The sequence below is a fragment of the Cucurbita moschata genome, unplaced genomic scaffold (assembly GCF_002738365.1).
Source record: "Cucurbita moschata cultivar Rifu unplaced genomic scaffold, Cmos_1.0 Cmo_Scf00014, whole genome shotgun sequence".
Lineage (NCBI taxonomy): Eukaryota > Viridiplantae > Streptophyta > Magnoliopsida > Cucurbitales > Cucurbitaceae > Cucurbita > Cucurbita moschata.
The window spans coordinates 897,956-915,826 of record NW_019268530.1 but is presented as its reverse complement, the minus strand read 5'-3'; the positions used below and the strand labels follow the sequence as shown (position 1 = coordinate 915,826).

General features: G+C 35.5%; 3 protein-coding genes across 7 annotated transcripts; all 3 read right to left on the bottom strand.

Moving 5' to 3' along the window:
- Nucleotides 1-2,489: 2,489 nt before the first annotated feature.
- On the bottom strand, nt 2,490-3,865 carry LOC111452806 (chaperone protein dnaJ 8, chloroplastic-like). Its single transcript, XM_023093705.1, has 3 exons — nt 3,384-3,865; nt 3,223-3,291; nt 2,490-2,898 (listed from the first exon to the last, which is right to left on the bottom strand). The coding sequence occupies exons 1-3, from the start codon at nt 3,609-3,611 to the stop codon at nt 2,716-2,718; spliced, it is 480 nt and encodes a 159-aa protein (XP_022949473.1). The 5' UTR covers nt 3,612-3,865; the 3' UTR covers nt 2,490-2,715.
- Nucleotides 3,866-5,476: 1,611 nt separating this feature from the next.
- Nucleotides 5,477-10,118, bottom strand: LOC111452420 (putative leucine-rich repeat receptor-like serine/threonine-protein kinase At2g24130). Its single transcript, XM_023093131.1, has 2 exons — nt 7,502-10,118; nt 5,477-7,145 (listed from the first exon to the last, which is right to left on the bottom strand). Exons 1-2 carry the CDS (start codon nt 10,086-10,088, stop codon nt 6,691-6,693), a joined length of 3,042 nt encoding a protein of 1,013 aa, XP_022948899.1. The 5' UTR covers nt 10,089-10,118; the 3' UTR covers nt 5,477-6,690.
- An 824-nt stretch (nt 10,119-10,942) lies between these two features.
- Nucleotides 10,943-17,858, bottom strand: LOC111452421 (serine/threonine-protein kinase BLUS1). Of its 5 annotated transcripts, none has more exons than XR_002712135.1 (21): nt 17,587-17,740; nt 17,278-17,505; nt 16,247-16,501; nt 15,644-15,768; nt 15,368-15,412; nt 15,169-15,250; nt 15,013-15,081; nt 14,765-14,935; nt 14,605-14,670; nt 14,383-14,451; nt 14,159-14,281; nt 14,028-14,080; nt 13,605-13,835; nt 12,627-12,736; nt 12,424-12,533; nt 12,311-12,352; nt 11,800-11,837; nt 11,676-11,724; nt 11,523-11,575; nt 11,373-11,434; nt 10,943-11,286 (listed from the first exon to the last, which is right to left on the bottom strand). XR_002712135.1 is itself a non-coding variant. In XM_023093133.1 (21 exons), the coding sequence occupies exons 2-21, from the start codon at nt 17,434-17,436 to the stop codon at nt 11,232-11,234; spliced, it is 2,100 nt and encodes a 699-aa protein (XP_022948901.1). In that variant the 5' UTR covers nt 17,437-17,505; nt 17,755-17,858; the 3' UTR covers nt 10,943-11,231. The 5 variants fall into 5 exon arrangements, 4 of the variants coding, with proteins under 4 accessions (XP_022948901.1, XP_022948900.1, XP_022948903.1 ...); XM_023093133.1 differs by lacking the exon at nt 17,587-17,740 and adding an exon at nt 17,755-17,858 and having other exon boundaries at nt 11,800-11,955; nt 12,296-12,352; XM_023093132.1 differs by having other exon boundaries at nt 11,800-11,955; nt 12,296-12,352.
- Nucleotides 17,859-17,871: the final 13 nt, after the last annotated feature.

Here is a 17,871-nt window from a genome sequence, read left to right as displayed (position 1 = left end):
CCCCCCCCCCCCCCTTCTCCTTCCACGTCAGCCGCCGTTCCAGTCCATTCCAGACTGCCCCGACTGGCTTTGGTTTAGGAACTCCCGCTGACTGTGAAAAGCACTCCTATCCATTCATACTGTGAATATTATTATTATTTTAAATATAACTCGTGGGATATTATATTAATTAATTTGGGATTTTATAACTTCGATGAAAAGGTAAAAAAAATTAAAAAAATACGAAAATTTGATGAGAATATTCTACCGCCACACTAATATAATATCGGCTTCCTTTATTTAAATTGATTTATTGTTAATTGATATATTATATTATTTTTTAAAATATTTCTAAAAAAATTATAAATACTAGAAGTTTCCTAAGTTTTGTCTTTGCTATGATAATATTAGAAATTTTTTGGATAATTTTCTGCTGAAATAGCGGCGAGATGACGACACGCTATAATTTTTGTCGTTTTGTTGGAAGTCACGTGCTAGCACGTGAGAAAGACGTGGGACCCACCTGACAATGTTCCTCTTGGTAGAGTAAGTGATTTCGCCTTTCCGTTTTTCGAATTGCTGTGATTGGAGGAACTTGAAACGTGTCGAAAACTTCTGGACACGTAAGCGTATTTTTATCCACGTGGTGCCATTTTGGATAACGATGAACCGTGGGGCCCACTTGTGGATAAGGTTTGGAACACCAAAGCACAGTATTTTTCTTTTAATTATTTAAATAGAGCAATTACATTATTTTTGTTTTTTTTTTTTAAAAAAAAAAAAAGGTAATTTCTTGATTTCCATTTTTCAAAGTATCCACAAAAATTTCGGAGAAATATTCCACACCCACTTAGCCTCCTTTATTTTTCTTTAAGTTTTAAGATAAGTCTCTCAATTGGCTTTATTTTAATATTGTTTCATTTATTTAATATTATTTAATTATTTCTTGTGTACTAATTTCCCTTGAGATAAACGAAATTACTATGGAAAAGATGACGGAATTAAATATTGATTAAAGGAATTAATAATTCATGGTGGCGTGGTATTAATTAAAAGTTATTAACTTGATATAAATATGCATTAAAAATTAATTTGAAGGTGTCGTATGAGGCTTGGATATTTTTTTTTATAAGTTTTATGAATAATAAATAAATAAATAGATAAATTTCCGTGGATAATACATTTCATCCAGAGAGAGAGAATAAATAAAAAGTGAAGATTTGATGTATTACTTAACTTTTGACTATTGTATTTACTTTTTAACTTTTTTTTTTGTTTTGTTTTGTTTATTTATTACGAAACAAGGATGGAATCTTTGAACTGAAAAAATGGAATTGTTGACCTTAAAGAGATATAGATGTAGAAATATTACTATTTTAAGAAGGGAGAAAAAAAAAAATAGGCAATTGAATGATGAAGTATTAAACAAAAGTTAAAAAATGGAATTGTTGACCTTAAAAGAGATATAGATGTAGAAGTATTGTTATTTTAAGAGAAAAAAAATAGGCAATTGAATTATGAAATATTAAACAAAGTTATTATTATTTCTTAAAATTTCATGGATTAATTTTTAGAATCCCCGTCATCATTCTCTGGGTTTTCTTCCTTAGTGATCTCAGGCATCTGAGAAGGCATTAAGATCAGCTGTTTATCAAACTGGTTATTAAACTGTGTTGGCAGAGACCTTTCAAAGGTGCACAAAGGAGTACATTGCACATTTTGGTCATCTTTGATGGTTTCATTTATTTATGGCTTTGGGGGACTTAAAAAGTATCAAAATTTTAACCACTCTTTTTCGCCAAGCCTAAAGGTAGTCCAACAGGCTTAATGGGTCTTTCCAAACCCCAGATTTATGCTCCCAAATTGTGCTTTTGAGTTGAATGTTCGAGTAGAAACGAAAGCATTATTTATAAGAACGTGGAAACAAACTTAAAAGGGAAAGTCCATAGAACAATAACTAGCTTGAGCTGTTACTATAAGAACGCTAGGCCCCCATCAGGAAGAGGTGGATTGTGAGGTCTTACATCGACAAAAACATTCTTTACGAGGGTGTAGAAACCTATCTAACTATTTTAAAAACTTTGAAGAAAATCTAAAGTAAAAAATATCTACTAACGGTGGTCTTGAGCTGTTTTACGGGCTAGAGCAAGCTAGGATGATTTTGAATAATAGGATAAATCCAAAGGGAAAGAAGGTAACTAGGGATCCGATTAGAAGTAAAGATGCTAGTAGGCCTAAAAGCTTGAAAGCATGAATCGATTCATTTGGGTTGAGTTGGGCCGAGCCCATGTGGGCGCGCAGTTCACACGCCCACAGCCCAATAAATCCAATTTGCCTTTTTTTTTTTTTTTTTTTGGAATAGAAAATATTTTGTATTTCACTACCACTCAAACAAGATAGTTGAGGTTAAAGTAACGTAATTTTTTTTATAGAAAGACATTTAAATAATTGAGCTTACCAACTCCACAATCATTTAACATCTTAGATAGGACAAAGGATAAGACAGAAAGGGCCCACAAATTCGAAAGGGCATCTTGAAAGCCTTTTCACATTATTATTAAAACCCAAAGCCATTGTCTTGACCTTATGTACAAAAGAGGATACATCAAGACAGAGCCATTCTTCAATCTCTCCCTATCCAAATTATATGCACAAGCAACCACCACCACCATTGGATGATGTTGATAGATTAGGGCTCAGTTCTATGAACAAATTATGTTCCCTCACCAATTTCATTTAAATGTACGGGTTTATATGCGACGAATAATCTCGAATCCCTGCGCCTTCCCATCCCATCCATTCCTCCCACAAATCCCAATCCGGATCCCCCATTCCCCTCATCGGTTCGTCACCTCCGTCGTCGTATGTATCGTACGTCTCGATTGGCATTGATATTCCTCTTAAATTGTTCATCACAATCTGTTTCAGACGCAAATATATATGACATTAGTTTTGTATTGTGATTGAACTAAACTAACATGAAAATGATATATGCAACAGATAAGTATACCGAACTCAATATTAGATGAACCGATATAGATCTGATCCAAACACTCGATTGACGCCTCGAATTAAAAATATCCGACAAGAAATCATAATCAATACTAGTTACCGCGTTTGCTGCTCAATTATTTTTATTTTTATTTTTAAGAAAGCGATTCCAATAATTGATCCGATTATGAATATAATATATATGCAATAATGGAAGAGGATAATTAATTAGTTAGGGCTTGGATCACGTACATCGTAGGCTTCATTGATTTGATGAAATTGCACTCCACAATTACTTCCTTTGCATACATCCGGATGATACTGAAAAAACGATCAAATTCAACGAATCAGATGAGGAAGTCCACAAATCGAGAAAGAATAGAGATACAGAGAGAGCGAGAGAGAAATCGAACCTGAAGAGCGAGTTGACGGAAGGCTTTTTTGACCTCAGATTCAGAGGCGCCAGGTTGAATCCGAAGAGTCCGGTAAGGATCAGCCATAGAAGAAGAGGAATAAGAAGAATAAGAAGCCCTAACTTGATTCCTCGAACTCCGATGTAGCTTGTTCGCCCGATTTCGTTGGCGAATCCAAGACGAAGAACCAGTCCGAGCAATGAATCCAGCAGTAGAAACAGACGCCATTAACAACAACAACAAGAAGAAGAAGAGCTTCAAAAAACAGGATAATCGGAGGCAAAAGCGATGCAAAGAAGGATATAATTGGAGGTATCGAGAAAGGGGAAGAGCGAATTAAATAGAAACGAAGAGGAAGAGGATTTTAGATACGGAGGGTGCGGAGAGGCGAGATCGTCGGTTCTTATCCAGTGGGTTAATTTTAGAGAGAGAGAGAAGATGACGTGTCCCCTGGAGATGGCGTCGAGGAGAGAGAATGGTGTTCTTATCTCTTATCTTTGTTTCTATTATTGGTCCTACTCATCCCCAACTCACCTTTTCCTATTTACTTTTTTCCTTTTCCTATTTTCTTTTCGCATATTCCATTTTAATTCTTCAATTATTCACAATAAAAATTATTATTTTGGAATTATCCACTATTTTATTCTTTTAAGTTAACCATAATAATTAATATTCTTTTTTTTTTGTTGGTCTAGTTGATTTAATTAAAAATATTTCAATCTTCTAAACTATTTTTAGAAAATTCTATCCAATTTAAAAGAAATTAACCCGATGCAATCCGAATTAAAAGGAAGGTTAAAAATGGGAAATAGAAATAGAAAAGTATATATTCTTATTGATATTATATCCTTTAAATATGGTACAGAAGAGAAAAATATAAAATAATTAAATATTAAAAATAAAATAAAATATACTGTAAATCAAATTATAAATAAAGAAGGTTAAGATATAATATCTCATATACATTCCATAAATAATATATCTCAATCAAAATTTCGTAAAATTCATTTTACTATTCCATTTATTAGAGGGAAATTCAAAGTATCACAATTATTAAATAAATAAATAAATAAAAGTAGTGGATCAGATAAACCGAATTTGATTTAATATTTTAGAAAATTAGAAGTTTAAAGAGAGGAACTGTAAAACGTGGCGGTCACGAGGACACGTGGCGTACGTCGCGTCTTTTAATGATCTGAAAGGAAAGGGCCAGACACGTCATTGCGCATTCAAATCTGGTGCTCTGTCAGATAATGTATTTTAATATAAAAGAAAAAGGAAAATAAGGTAACCGAAGTTTTCAAAAAATGGTAAAATAATTATTAGAATTAATTAATCATATAATAGAACAAAATATTGTAGATATTTGTTTATTTTAACTAAAAAAACATGGGACAAGTTGCATTAAATTTTTAAAAACATTATTTAAATTTGGAAAACCTATCCGTTAGAAGATATTTAAATGAAAATAGAAAGGATGAAATGGGAGTCAAAGTCAACAAGTCGAGTTGGAGTTGGCAATTCGAAAATTAGATATTTATTACGTGGCAATGACATTTAAATTGGATATATTCAAACGTCGACGTTTTGATGCCTTATCACTTCGGAAATTATATTTCCAATTTTCAGATCTTTTTTCTTTGAACGTATTCTCACTCTCACGTTTCCTAAAACATTTTTTATTTGAGACTCGTGCATATGCCGACCTTGTCCGTGAAAGTATGAATTTCACATAATTGACTAGTTCACTAGATTGGAACAAGTGTCCACAATTATTGTTTTACTGCTGCAAGAGTGTGATTGTGACACATAGGCTCCCTATTCAGTGCTACGCAGGGTTCCTATAAGGTTACAGATTCGATTAAGAGGAAGAAACTTATAATATCGTAGCTGCTCATGGTTATTGTGGCCGATTGATCTTCCAATATACTAGTTTCAACGACTCTCGTCCTTTACACTTCTTCCTAGCTACTTGGCCTGTAGTAGGCATTTGGTTCACCGCTTTATCTAGAAATCATATCCTCTCATCTTGCCAATTATTTCCGCTCTAAGATTAAGATCGAAACAAATAAAATTAATTGAAAAATATGAAGAAGAAAAAACATTTATTTATAAATATAAATAAAGGGATTGCATTAAAAGAAGCACCACACGTTGAATCCAAAAGCAAAAAAGGTTTAAGAGGTTGAACAAGCCTTTTACATTATTGAATGAAAAACAACGAAACCCCATAAGAACACACAACGAAAAGATCAAAACAAGTAGAAACAGGAAGAGATGAGCAGCAAACTAAGTTTAGACACAAACAAATTGGAAGCTGCGTTCTTGTTCGTGGCCCTCCTCGGGCGGCGGTTGATGATGGAGCCGCCGGCGCCGACGGACCTTCCCCCTCCTCTAGCCCTTAAAACAACCCATCCCGCCACCGTCAAATTCTGTTCCCCGCCGGTGTCGCCGCCACCTGGAGGGATCACAAGAGGAAGAGAGTTGATTGAGTGATTGGAATTGGAAGGTAGAGGAGAAGCATTGGGAAGTTGAAAGAACAATAAGAGGGAGATGAGGAGGCAGGCGTATGCTCCCATCTTTTTCTTCTCTAAAGAACAATAACAGAGCACACCAATTATATTATTCCCAATGCTTTTCTGAGTTGTACTTCAACAAAAGGGCTCACACACTCTCAAACAACTTATTATTCAATTTTAAATAAATCGAGTATTATACGCATATGATTAAAATGGTTCGATCATCGTCGAACCAATTATATATATGTGAAAGAAAGTGAAAGGAGGAATAAAGGTAAAAAAAAAACATGTAAACCAAGAATCTTTGCCTACTTGATTTCTCTCTGCCATTCCTTTCTTGTATAAGCTTTTGATTCGTTTATGTTTTTGTTCTAAATAAATTTAAGGGGGAGATTTGAACTTTTGACCTAAAAAAGAAATTTTAGTTCAAGAGTAGTCTAAATCGTCACTGGCTTCTCAATTCCGAACCATAAATTCAGAATATTTCCAAATTTCTGATCATCATTCCTTCATTTGGTTGATTTATGCAATAAGACAGCGAAGAGAATTTCTTGAACGCAACATTCAACGAATTCGGATTAAAAAATCATTATGTTTCCATCTTTCTTTTACGTATGGCGTTATGGATTTCCCCCCAACCATCGATCCAGTGGTTGACGCACGCCCACACACACACAACTCTCGATTCAATTGGGCGCCGCAGAAGATTTGATCGCCGCCCACATTCGCCATTTTGGTCATTCTCAAACCCCAATACTTCCCGAGTGGAGCAAATGGGGAGGCCATTTTTAGTTGTTTCTGTCGACGGCGATTTGTGGGGAGTAATTGGAGTCGTCGCCAAGCGTGGAGGAAGAAATTCCAAGTGATGAAGCAAATGTTGTTGTGGTGTCGCCATCATTAAGATATCTCTTCAATCGATTCAAGTCATCGGCAGCATCGAGCATTGTGGGTCTCGTGGATGGAGATTGTTGAGTGCAGAGCAAACCCAATTCGATTAGCTCTCGGATTGCCACTTGCCACATTTTCTTCATTTCAGGTGATTGATCTCTCGAATCTCTCTGTAGAAAAGAATCCACTACCTTTTCTACTCTGCTGTAGTAATGACTCTTCACCCACTTATGTAGATTCAGCCCTTCAACGAACATGTCGTCTATTGGTCTTTTTCTTGTCACCATTTCCAAAACTAGAACTCCAAAGCTGTAAACGTCTCCTTCCATGGATGCTGATGAACCAAATCCGTATTCTGCGTCGAGCATAGAGGTAACATGAATAATGCACTTGACGTGTTTGATAAAAGTCCTAAACGAAAAATGGGAAAATGGAATATTGTTGTTTTGATATCTCTCTTTCTTTCACATTTTAAATCGTTGTGAATACATTCAATGATCAAATTTGTCATAGCTTCATAGCTTATCAACCTCAAACTTTTAGGCCTAGGAGAGGATCTTAAACTAGAACTCTGGGGATGATTATGGAGATGGAGAAGCAGTAGCTTTTCTCGACTCTGCTAACTTACTCGACCCTCTTGATTATAATGAGCTTGATATGTAGATGAACTGAAAATGAAATTTTTGGGTTCTTAAAAGCAGAGAATGATACCTGGTGCTATATATCCAATTGATCCAGTTAACATGCTTGCAGTTGACTTTCCCATGTTTTCAGCAGCTGCACCACTTCCAATTCCAGGAGTCATCAGCCTCGAGATTCCGAAGTCGGAAACTAGAGCTGTCATGTCGTCTTTTAGAAGAACATTGCTCGGCTTTAGATCGCAGTGTATGACTCTGACTGGAGAGTGGTGGTGAAGGTATGCCATTCCTTCAGCTATATCACTGCATATATTTACCCTCTGGATAAGGCTTAAATCTGAAGAACCAGAAGCCAAGCTGGCTGGTGAATGTTGATATAGGTGCCTATCTAAGCTTCCATTTGCCATGTAGGGTAGAACTAGGGCTTTAAAATCTGGTAGACTACAAGCTGTTATTATTCTTATAAGGTTTCTGTGGCGAATTCGCTTCAAAACTTCACATTCTCTGTTAAAGCTCTTTGAGGAATTTCCAGATTGCGTATGTAAAACCTTAACAGCTACTGTTGTTCTATCTGGAAGAACACCTTGGTAGACTCGTCCATAGCTGCCTGAACCGATTAGTCTCTGTTCATCAAAACCTCCTGTGGCTTCTGATAGTTGCCTGCTTGTTATTCTTGGAAAATTGTGTGTAAAATCTGGCATCTTGGATCTCCTTGATGACTCACTATTTCGTATCGAAATAATTGCTTTTAGACGTAGACAAGCAATCCCACAGCATAGTGTTGTTAAGAATGATGATATGCATATGATTAAGATGAATATAGTCAAGAATAGAGGTGACTGAAACCGATTTCTATCGCCAAAACAGGTTCGTATTCCAGGAATTGTTCCACAAAGTAGTGGATTGTTCATAAATGACAAGGGTGTAGATGATTTGAAAAAACCCTCTCTTGGAATCATTCCTTCGAAGTTATTGAATGAAAGATTCAGATAGGTGAGGGATTGGAGCTTACCAAGACTGGCTGGAATCATGCCTGACATTGTGTTTTTTGAAATATCAAATGATTCAAGGTTCTCAAGTTCACCTAGGGAATCCGGAAGGTGACCTTGGAGGGAATTCATTGAAAAATTTATAAACCTCAGTGCAATACAACTTGATATCTGAGGGAAGATGCTTCCGGTGAGGTTATTGGACGAAAAGTCGATCTCTTGAACGTTTTTCAGCTTGCTAAGCTCAATGGGCAAAATTCCTTGAAGATTGTTATGAGAAAGGTTAATAAAAATTCTTATCTCTTGCAAGCCTATTATCTCTTGAGGAATGCTACCTGACAACATGTTGAAGGATAAGTCCAGCTTATAAAGACCTGTGCACTTTCCCAATGCTGAAGGTATTGTTCCTGACAAGAAGTTGTTGTTGAGAAACAAATAGTTCATCTGAGACAAGTTTCCAATACTTTCTGGGATTTCACCTGAAAGTTGGTTGTGAGATAGATCCAACAAACCAAGATGTTCTAACTCGCCTAATGCTTCTGGAATGCCTGAAGTAAAGAGGTTATGTGATAAGAACAGCTGCTCCAATTTAGACAACTTGCTTATGTCTGCTGGAATTGTTCCATTAAGTAGATTTGATGTCAAATTCAGCCCTGCAAGTTTGGAAAGCTGCGCCAAACTTGGAGGGATTGATCCAAATATTTGGTTTTCCTGCAAAGACAAAACTGAAAAATTGACTCCCAGATAGCCAATAGAATCAGGCAGCCTCCCTCCAAGCCCCATCCCAGCCAATTCAAGCTCCTCTAAACTACTGCAGTTTCTAAGCGACATAATGAACGGTTCGAGATTGGTATTTCCACCATGGCTTACCATATCATTATTTGATAAATGAAGGAAGCTAATTGCAGGCAGGTTTTCCACGAGCGTCGAAGGTAGTTCGCCTGAAAGATGATTATATTCGACGTCCAAGTTATAGAGTGATGTGTTTGTTAAAGAAAGAGGAAGCTCTCCATTGAACTGGTTGTTGTAAATATTAAGATTCCACAGATTTGGACAATTTCCAATTTCTTCTGGAATCCTTCCTGTCAGGAAGTTGTTGGAAAGGTCCACATTATGCAACGACGTGCAATTAGAAAAGAAAGAGGCTGGAACTGTCCCATTTAGCTTGTTCAGCATAAGGCTTATGACAGTAAGTTTGGACAAACTCGCGAAGGAACTCGGTATGGGACCTTCTAATCCGTTGCTACTGAGGCGAAGGCGACGAAGATTTTGAAGAGAGAATAGTTCAGAAGGTATTCCCCCAAACAGATCATTGTTGGCAATTTCCAGAATTCGGAGACCGGTGAGATTGGAGAGGAAGGGTGAGATGTTTCCCACGAGTTCAAGGTCAATGAGAGTGAGCTTGGATACTCGGCGACGATGTCGGTCACAAGCAACACCAGTGAAGTTGCAGACATGAACAGGGTGGATCCAGTTAGCGAGAGCGGAAGTGGGATCAAGAATGATGGAGTTCCTGAAGGCCAGGAGGGCTGCTTTATCAGAGAGCAAGGAGTTATGGTGAAGTGTAAGAGTTGGGGTGAAAAGCAGAGAGTGAAAGAGGAGGAGAAGGAAGAGAGGTCTGAAGAGAAGACAGAGGAAAAGAGCTGTAAGCTTACCTTCTTCCCTCATCATACCATGCTTTACTACTTGGTTACATTGTTGTTGTTCTTCCTGTTTCATGAAGAATGGGAAAGGGAAGGGATTAATAAGGGGTAATTAGTGGTGTGGGGGGGGAAGTGGGTATTAGAAATGATGAAATGTGAGACTTAAAAATGGTGTTATTACTATTGTGTTGGCTCATCTTTGGCAATCAGTCTATGATGATTACATTTCCACCCATCAAATACCTAAACCGATATTCCGGAAAACACAACTCTCTCTGTCTGTCGTTTGTGGGTGCTGACTGGTCAGTGGGCTGGTGGCTGCAACATGTAATAATCTTTTAATATATATATATTTTTTTATTTTATTTTTTTATTTGCTGAAAATTCTCTTTTAAGCATCTCAAGTATTTTTAGCAAATAAATAAAAAATGATGAAATCACTAACTACTCTTTTACTATAATTTTTAATTTCCAATTTTTGAATTTTTTTTCACATTTTTCATTTAAACCCAATATTTACTATTTTAATTACATTTATGAAAGGGTAGGAAGGACCCGTGTTTACTGTTTATTTTGATTATAAATATTACTCTTCAGTCAAATATTGTGGGCGAATAATTGCATAATCATTCACTTTGAAAATATTTATAGTGGTGAGAATTAAAATAGTTTAAAACAGCTTTTTTTTTCACTGCAATAAAACTTTACAGAGAACTAACGTTGTTTTTAACAAGTCCTTGGTATTTATTTAATAACAATAATGAATAAACGTGCTTTGGTCAACAATATTTTATTATTTTGTATTTCAAATAAAATATTGTTCCAGACAAATAAATATTTACCACTCACAAAATAAATAAGGACATCCATCCAGTCAACTTCTCCAAAACTTAAAATTAGCTTCATAACTATACTAACAATAATTTCACTAAATCTGCACAGTTTTGCAGGAAATGAGTTCAAATGTTAAGTAGAGATATCAAAAGTATACCCAAACTGACATTTAGTTTTTCTTTTCTTTCCCCCCTTATCTCTCTATTCTATTGTACACAGAATTATTTCTTTTTTTCCTTCTAAAAGTGCATTCCACATATTCATATTCAATAGCCAAATAGGACGCACCAAATTCAAACCCTGACACGTTATGAACTTCAAATAAATAGATCGACCCTTAGCCTGCATTGTTTGATCTTAATCTTTGGATTTCATCTCTGGCACGTAATATCCTACACACGAAGAACTCGAGCTTTAGGATAAGCTTTTTGAGCTACTAAATTACTGAAGCAATATATGTTTCTGAATGTGAACTTACCTCCACTGTAATTCAGTTACTTCGTTGAGTAAATCCTTTTCCCTTTCATGAGCTGCCTCAAGCTGCAAACAATGATCTCCTCTAATTATCCAACACCAAAATGTAAATTGTCTAATGGTAAGCTCGAATCATGAGATGTTTCTAACATACCAAAGATTTCTCGGTTGTTATCTGTGCCGATGAGACATCAGCCACACCATCGGCTGAACATTGTAAAAGAAAAAGGAATTTAGATTGGTGTCAACTGAAATGAATATGACCCTACCTCTTAACAAGGGGAAAAGGATAAACTCGAAGTCAAACCTGGAAAATCTCCGATTGAGATTTGCCTCATTAGATTCAAAATATCCTCCTGTTCCAACAAGGAACGACAGACTAAATTCAGCATTTGACAAGTGACGATGCTATATTAATTCATTAACCATACCCGTTGAACAATATTTGTCTGCAAAACAGAGTGCAACACTGGAAACATAGAAGATCTAGTGTTAATTGGTATAGCATCAGATGAGGGTAGAGGTGTCAGTAGAGGAGTTGGTACATTAGAAGGTAGAAGAGGAGTAGCAGAATTTGAGGTAATCACCTGCATAATCGGCATCCTGGTACTTAGGAGCAATAAACTTATTAAATTATAAATACAAATTGCACAACATCAAATAACTTTTTTCTCTCGTCACATCGCATAAAACACGCTATAGCCTTGCAAAATGTATGATTTCCAAAATGAATCTATCAGCCTTTTTTTTAATTCTATATATATTTAACAAGTTGTAGATGTAGAATAAATTCAAATGCAGACCACATGCTTTACACCTCCCGAACTTACTTTAGAGCATGTACATCTCACAATATTACATTATGAAAAGCATTAAGAAAAAGAAAAGAAAAAAAGATCAAATAAACACAGCCAACCATATGCTAACCTCAAAATTACCAACCTGCATACTGTGACTTTTTTGCAGAAGAGGGGGTGCAACTGCCTGAAAAGAAACAGACAAATTAAGTAATGCAGCCTACAAGAAAAGGAATATCCTCAGATTATTGAACCCACCTTGTCTACATCAACATTCTCCGAAGTAACTTTGAAACGCCCTTTCTGCTGAATAACTGGTACCTTTGCTTTCTCATCCTGTTCCTCGTCATTTGTTGCTGGACTTACTACTAAAGCACATCAATCAGACGTAAAAGTAAGAACTTATAACCTACAATCGCAATCAGGAAAAAGAAGTTCTAATCATATAGTTAAAAACATACATGTTGACTTCGGATCTTTAGAATAAGAATCAGAAAGCACATCATCTACAGCTTGAGAAGTTATTCCAATTGCAACACTGCCATTTGCAACACTCTTTTCTGACTCGTAACTGAAAATTCAATTATTCAAAGTGATTCATCATGAACTTCCAATCATAAATATCAGAAATGGAGACCAGGCATCACGATTAAACACACCCTGAAGGGGATTTTTCTTTGAAAACATTGACATGATAACACTTGTACAGGATAAACTTATCAAAAATAATAATAACAAACAAGTTGATAGCACTGTCCGTTCAGCAAATGAGCCGAAGTGTAAAATAACGAAGATGCAAGTATAACAATATTAGGCTTTTAGATTACATGGAGCTATTTTATTAATGGCAGTAATAGGCTGAAAGAAAAGAGAATAACTCTTTCCAACCCCAAAAACCCTTACTCCACCTTTTAAGAGAGGAGATTATTTAGCTTTTGCTAATAGATGCTAGGAAGATCAAGAATTTATGCATTAAATAGTCCTTATACTACATGCTTAGAGTTGAGCACAACCTTTCAGTGCTGACGATGATCTTAAGCATGTCTGTGTATCCAATTTACGTCTTGTTTAACAATGTAGATAAAGAAGGTATAAACCTTTCTGAAGAACCATAACCGGCTTTTGATTTATGAAGAACTGAAATAATCTTGAGACATTTTCTGCTAAGAATATTCCCTGGTTCTTTCAAATCTAACAAAGAAACAAGTTCTAAAACACTGTACGTCTTTATCCAATGAACACAATAAGGCAATTCATGGACCAACTCAGCTTACCTCTTCAGTGGAGTACAAAAACGTATATTCATGCATGCACAAAAATCATGCCAGCAATATTTCTAGCCATTAAACAGTAGAAACTGTAATAGCCATAAAAAAAATTCACACAAACAAATTAGTAAGTAAACTCTTAAAATTAGAACTGAATATACAAAGACAAACCTCTCTCTTCTGTTCAGAGGTGAAGTGGTTTCTTGTTGAACGGTGTTATTGGAAGAAACATTTCTTTTATGTTGACTACAATTAGGAGTACTCCCCAGTATTCTTTTGCTGTTCTCCAAAGGAAGCTCTTCACAGGAACCATTCTCAGTTTGATTATCATTGCGAGGCGAAGAATGTTGTTGGGAGCAAGGACCAAGAATTGTTGAATCATTCATAGATCTTTTACCATCTCTGGGAAATAAAGAAAAAGGCTGCTGTTAATAAACTCTATCTAACTAGTGGACTTATAACTAGGAAAAGCCTTATAACGGGGATAAAAAACAAGGATTTTCAAATCCATTCAAAAAACATGAGATAGTATATTATTGTTAGACTAAGAAAATATTAAATTACTAATATATAAAGTAAAGATAAATTATATACAATGAATCATTAGCTTTCATGGAGGGTAGTCTCCGCAACATGCCATTCTCTTCCTGAAAACGCAATGAGGTTGTTATGCACCAAAATTAAAATAAAAAGATACTGAAAAAAAGACGAGTATATTAACATACAGTATCTGAAAGTTCTGAAGAATTTTGATATTGTAATTTCCTTTCTTGCACATCAAGAGAAGATAAGTTACTGGAGCTCCCTACTTCACTGATTTCACTTATGGATTCTTCAAATTCCTGAATCTAATTGAAAAATAATAATAATAATAGCAAAGATATATCATAAAATGTCAAAATCTTCTACGTTGCAAATAGAATAATTGGTGATGAAAAAATTATAGTACCAGAGATGCCTGAGCCTTTAAATCATCAAGATTGAAATTCCATCCACTGATTCCTCGTTTATATTCATTCTGTTTAAGAAGTCATAAAAAAAGAAATGTGAAGCCCAGGAAAAGAAAATACAACTGTATCCAAGGAGCCACTCTGCTGAAAATTGTCGGCTGCCGCAAAATCAGGGCACAATTAGTCAAGGATACAAACACACGTGAATAAAGAATTCAAACCTGAGATAATTCTTCCTTCTTTCCATCTGGCATTTTCTTTTGTGCAAGCATATCTTCTTCCTTTCTCTGTGATTAAAGGGTTGTTCTTAATAAAAAAACTTGTAACGATTACAATAAAATAGAATTGTGAGTGTTCCTATAACCGAAATAAAATTCCAACCTTAAGTGCCTTTATACGATCACCAAGAACAGGGAGCCCTTCCAAAAGGGTACGTGCAATATAATCACTTGATCGGGCTTGCCTAAAAAATGAATGCTTTAGCAGTTTACTTGCAGAAGGTCGTTTTGAAGGATCTTTCACCAAGCAACTCGCAATCATCTGCTTAAAAGACTGAAGAGAAACAAAGGAACATTATACAAATCTTCTCCAGCTTGAAACACGTTGTAAATCAAAATAAAAAGACTTACCTTTGAAAATTTTCTGTCCCTCTCATAATCAAGGCCAGGGGGTGCATTTTGCAAGGTCATCATCAATACCTACAGTCACCATTTTATCAATATGTTCAACTCTATGACATTTTAAAAGATCAAATTAACAGCATATAATATTCAATAATAATGCACCTTCATCGGAGGATATTTTGAGAAAGGAGCATGACCATGGGCAAGCTCTAACCCAGTTATAGCAAAAGACCAGATGTCAGCCCTGCCAAAAATTTTGTCCACCAATGTTAGTAAGTAGGTTGTTCATGAGGGAAAGAAAAGACAAGAGAAAAAAAAAGAAGAGAAAATCATGAAAGCAATACATAAAAACAATACTAACTTGAAGTCATAACCATTTAATTGCTCCATAACTTCAGGTGCCATCCTTAAATAGAGAGACAACGTTTAATTAGGAACAAATTGATAAAACTGCTTTGATGAGAGCTCAATATCCATTCTATCACACAAACTATTTTTTTCAGTAGAAACGGACAATTTTGACATTGTATTCATTCCAATAAAGGGAGCATAAAAGCTCTGAAATGATTGAAACATGACAAAACTAGAGAGACTCAATAGGTACTCATGGACATATTAGTACAAAATACAAATATACCAGCATGGTGTCCCCACGAATGTATTCCTCACACGTTGCCTATCACCTGAGTCAAAAAGGCAAGCAGAAACACCAAAATCCCCTAGCTTGATTGCACCACGTGAATCAATAAGAACATTCCCTGCCTATAAAATATGAAACGTAAATAAATAAAAATAGAAGAAAACAGAGTCTAAATTTTATTCTTTATCAGAGTGTTAAGTTGTCTTGAGTGTGAAATAACAAGTTAATTATTCCATGAACTTCATGGAATACGACGAAGCTATCCTCAGATTAGGGATCAAATAATAAACCATTAAGATTAAGCTCATTGTTTGAAAATAACAGGCAAGTTCAATTAAAAATTAAGCTACTTTCTCTTTGGATGTGAAAAGAGAACCTTCGATCGTTCATCCATGACATTTACTCTCCTATTCTTTTCTTTTTTCTTTTTTATATTTTTCCGCTCATCATCCTATGTTATGCAGTTTCTAAACATGAGAGAATAAAAAACAATCTATTATGGAGACACACTAGCTAGAACCTGAAAAAAGATGGCAACAACACACCAAAAATTACAGGAGGGACATGATACAATTCATATATAAGACCTTAGGTTCTCACTTTTATATCCCGATGTATATGTCCATGATTATGAAGATATTCAACTCCCTTCAACACTTCTCGTAATATTGTTGCTATCACCACTTCCTCGAAACCATCAGGATATGCAGCCTTCAATATGTGAAGACATGAACCTCCAGACATGTATGGCATAACAATCCACAAATTATGTCCATTGACAAAGGAGCAGTGTGATTTAAGAACATTTGGGTGGTCAACCAAGATCATTGTCTGTACTTCACGATAAATGCTAACCTGTGACAGAACAATTAAGTTACGCAAATGTGGCGCAACATGACATTCGTTGGACTAAGAGTTCAAAATATCAAATGTGAGCGCTTAAAGTTTTCCTGGCATGTCGTTGTCGACATTACAAGGAAATGCCACATAAAACCTAAAAGAAGTGGGATCAAATCAACATAGTTCATTTACAAAGAAAACTTGGACAGAGATTCCCTTCAGTCGTGAATGAGTAAGAAGATCTAATTAATTGAAGTCGTTTTCTTATTTTCAAATCTCGGATCTTTCACATCGTTAATATTATAATGTTCAAAATTACATGTCAAATTGGATCTCACCATTTTCAATGAATAGATAATTTACTCCGCAAATAAATCGAGTCGAATCTTCCGATACCATCCAACTTTTTTGAACAAAAATAAAAAATAGAAACAAGGTAAAAGATGCCCCTCAGATAAGAATTGTAAACAGAGAGTTCTAGTACATTCACGAGTCAGAGGGATAAAAAAAGTAAAGCTCGAATCAATTCTTTTATCAGGAAAAATCAATTTTGCTAAATCAACCAAATTTGATTCCCCGCAGACTTGTAAAAAGTCAAGTAATAGAACCAGTCAGTCGAATAGGAGCTCAACTTCCACAATTTTTCACTTAATAACGAAAACAAAACAAATTGCAATTCAAAGCAATTGACTACGTTTTTTTTTTTTCTCTCTAAAATTAAATTGCTTAGCAATAGAATACGAAAGAAAAGAAAGAGAAAATGCATATAATGAATGCGTAAAAAGGAGTACCAGATCACAATTCTCACGCTCAAAATCGAGGATCTTGATGGCGACGATCTCATTAAGAGGTTTACAAAGAGCACGGTGAACTGAAGCACTCACCCCCTGCCCAACCTCCTCGTACAGAACATAAGAATCTTCCCCAATCGGATAAGTCTTCTTCTCCATCTCAAGGCCCTACTTCTACTTATACAACAGCTCAATCAATCAAACAAGCAACTAATCGACCTACAAAACCTGCAAAACAAAAGCGATAAGCACAATTATGAATTCAGCATAAATCCAGCCAAAGAAAGAAGGTAAAAGAAGCTCGATTACAGAGGGAAAACACAAAAACAAGAAGCTAAGGTTGATCGCGCGCACGTCTTTAACGGAATCGAAAAGATCAACAAATAAGGTATAAATAATTGGAGAGAAAAAGTGCAAAAAGGATGAAAAAGGAAGGGAGATTGATTGAAAAGGCAATGGCATTGATGAGAGGATTACCAGTCCGAAGGATTTGATTTGGAAGGTCGCTATTAGCTTTCTCGTGAATCTTGGGGGAAAAAAATAGGAGAGAGAGAGAGAAAGATCAGAGCTCTGATTTTTTTTTTTTTTTTTTTT

Coding starts and splice junctions, on each gene's coding strand:
- LOC111452806 (XM_023093705.1), bottom strand. CDS start 3,611: ATGGCGTCTGTTTCTACTGCTGGATTCATTGCTCGGACTGGTTCTTCG. Junction 3,292..3,383: donor TCCGTCAACTCGCTCTTCAG/GTTCGATTTCTC, acceptor TCGTTTTTTCAG/TATCATCCGGATGTATGCAA. Junction 2,899..3,222: donor AAATCAATGAAGCCTACGAT/GTACGTGATCCA, acceptor CGTCTGAAACAG/ATTGTGATGAACAATTTAAG.
- LOC111452420 (XM_023093131.1), bottom strand. CDS start 10,088: ATGATGAGGGAAGAAGGTAAGCTTACAGCTCTTTTCCTCTGTCTTCTC. Junction 7,146..7,501: donor AATTGGATATATAGCACCAG/GTATCATTCTCT, acceptor TGCTCGACGCAG/AATACGGATTTGGTTCATCA.
- LOC111452421 (XM_023093133.1), bottom strand. CDS start 17,436: ATGGAGAAGAAGACTTATCCGATTGGGGAAGATTCTTATGTTCTGTAC. Junction 11,576..11,675: donor CTCAATCGGAGATTTTCCAG/GTTTGACTTCGA, acceptor TACAATGTTCAG/CCGATGGTGTGGCTGATGTC. Junction 11,287..11,372: donor GTAACTGAATTACAGTGGAG/GTAAGTTCACAT, acceptor CTTCGTGTGTAG/GATATTACGTGCCAGAGATG.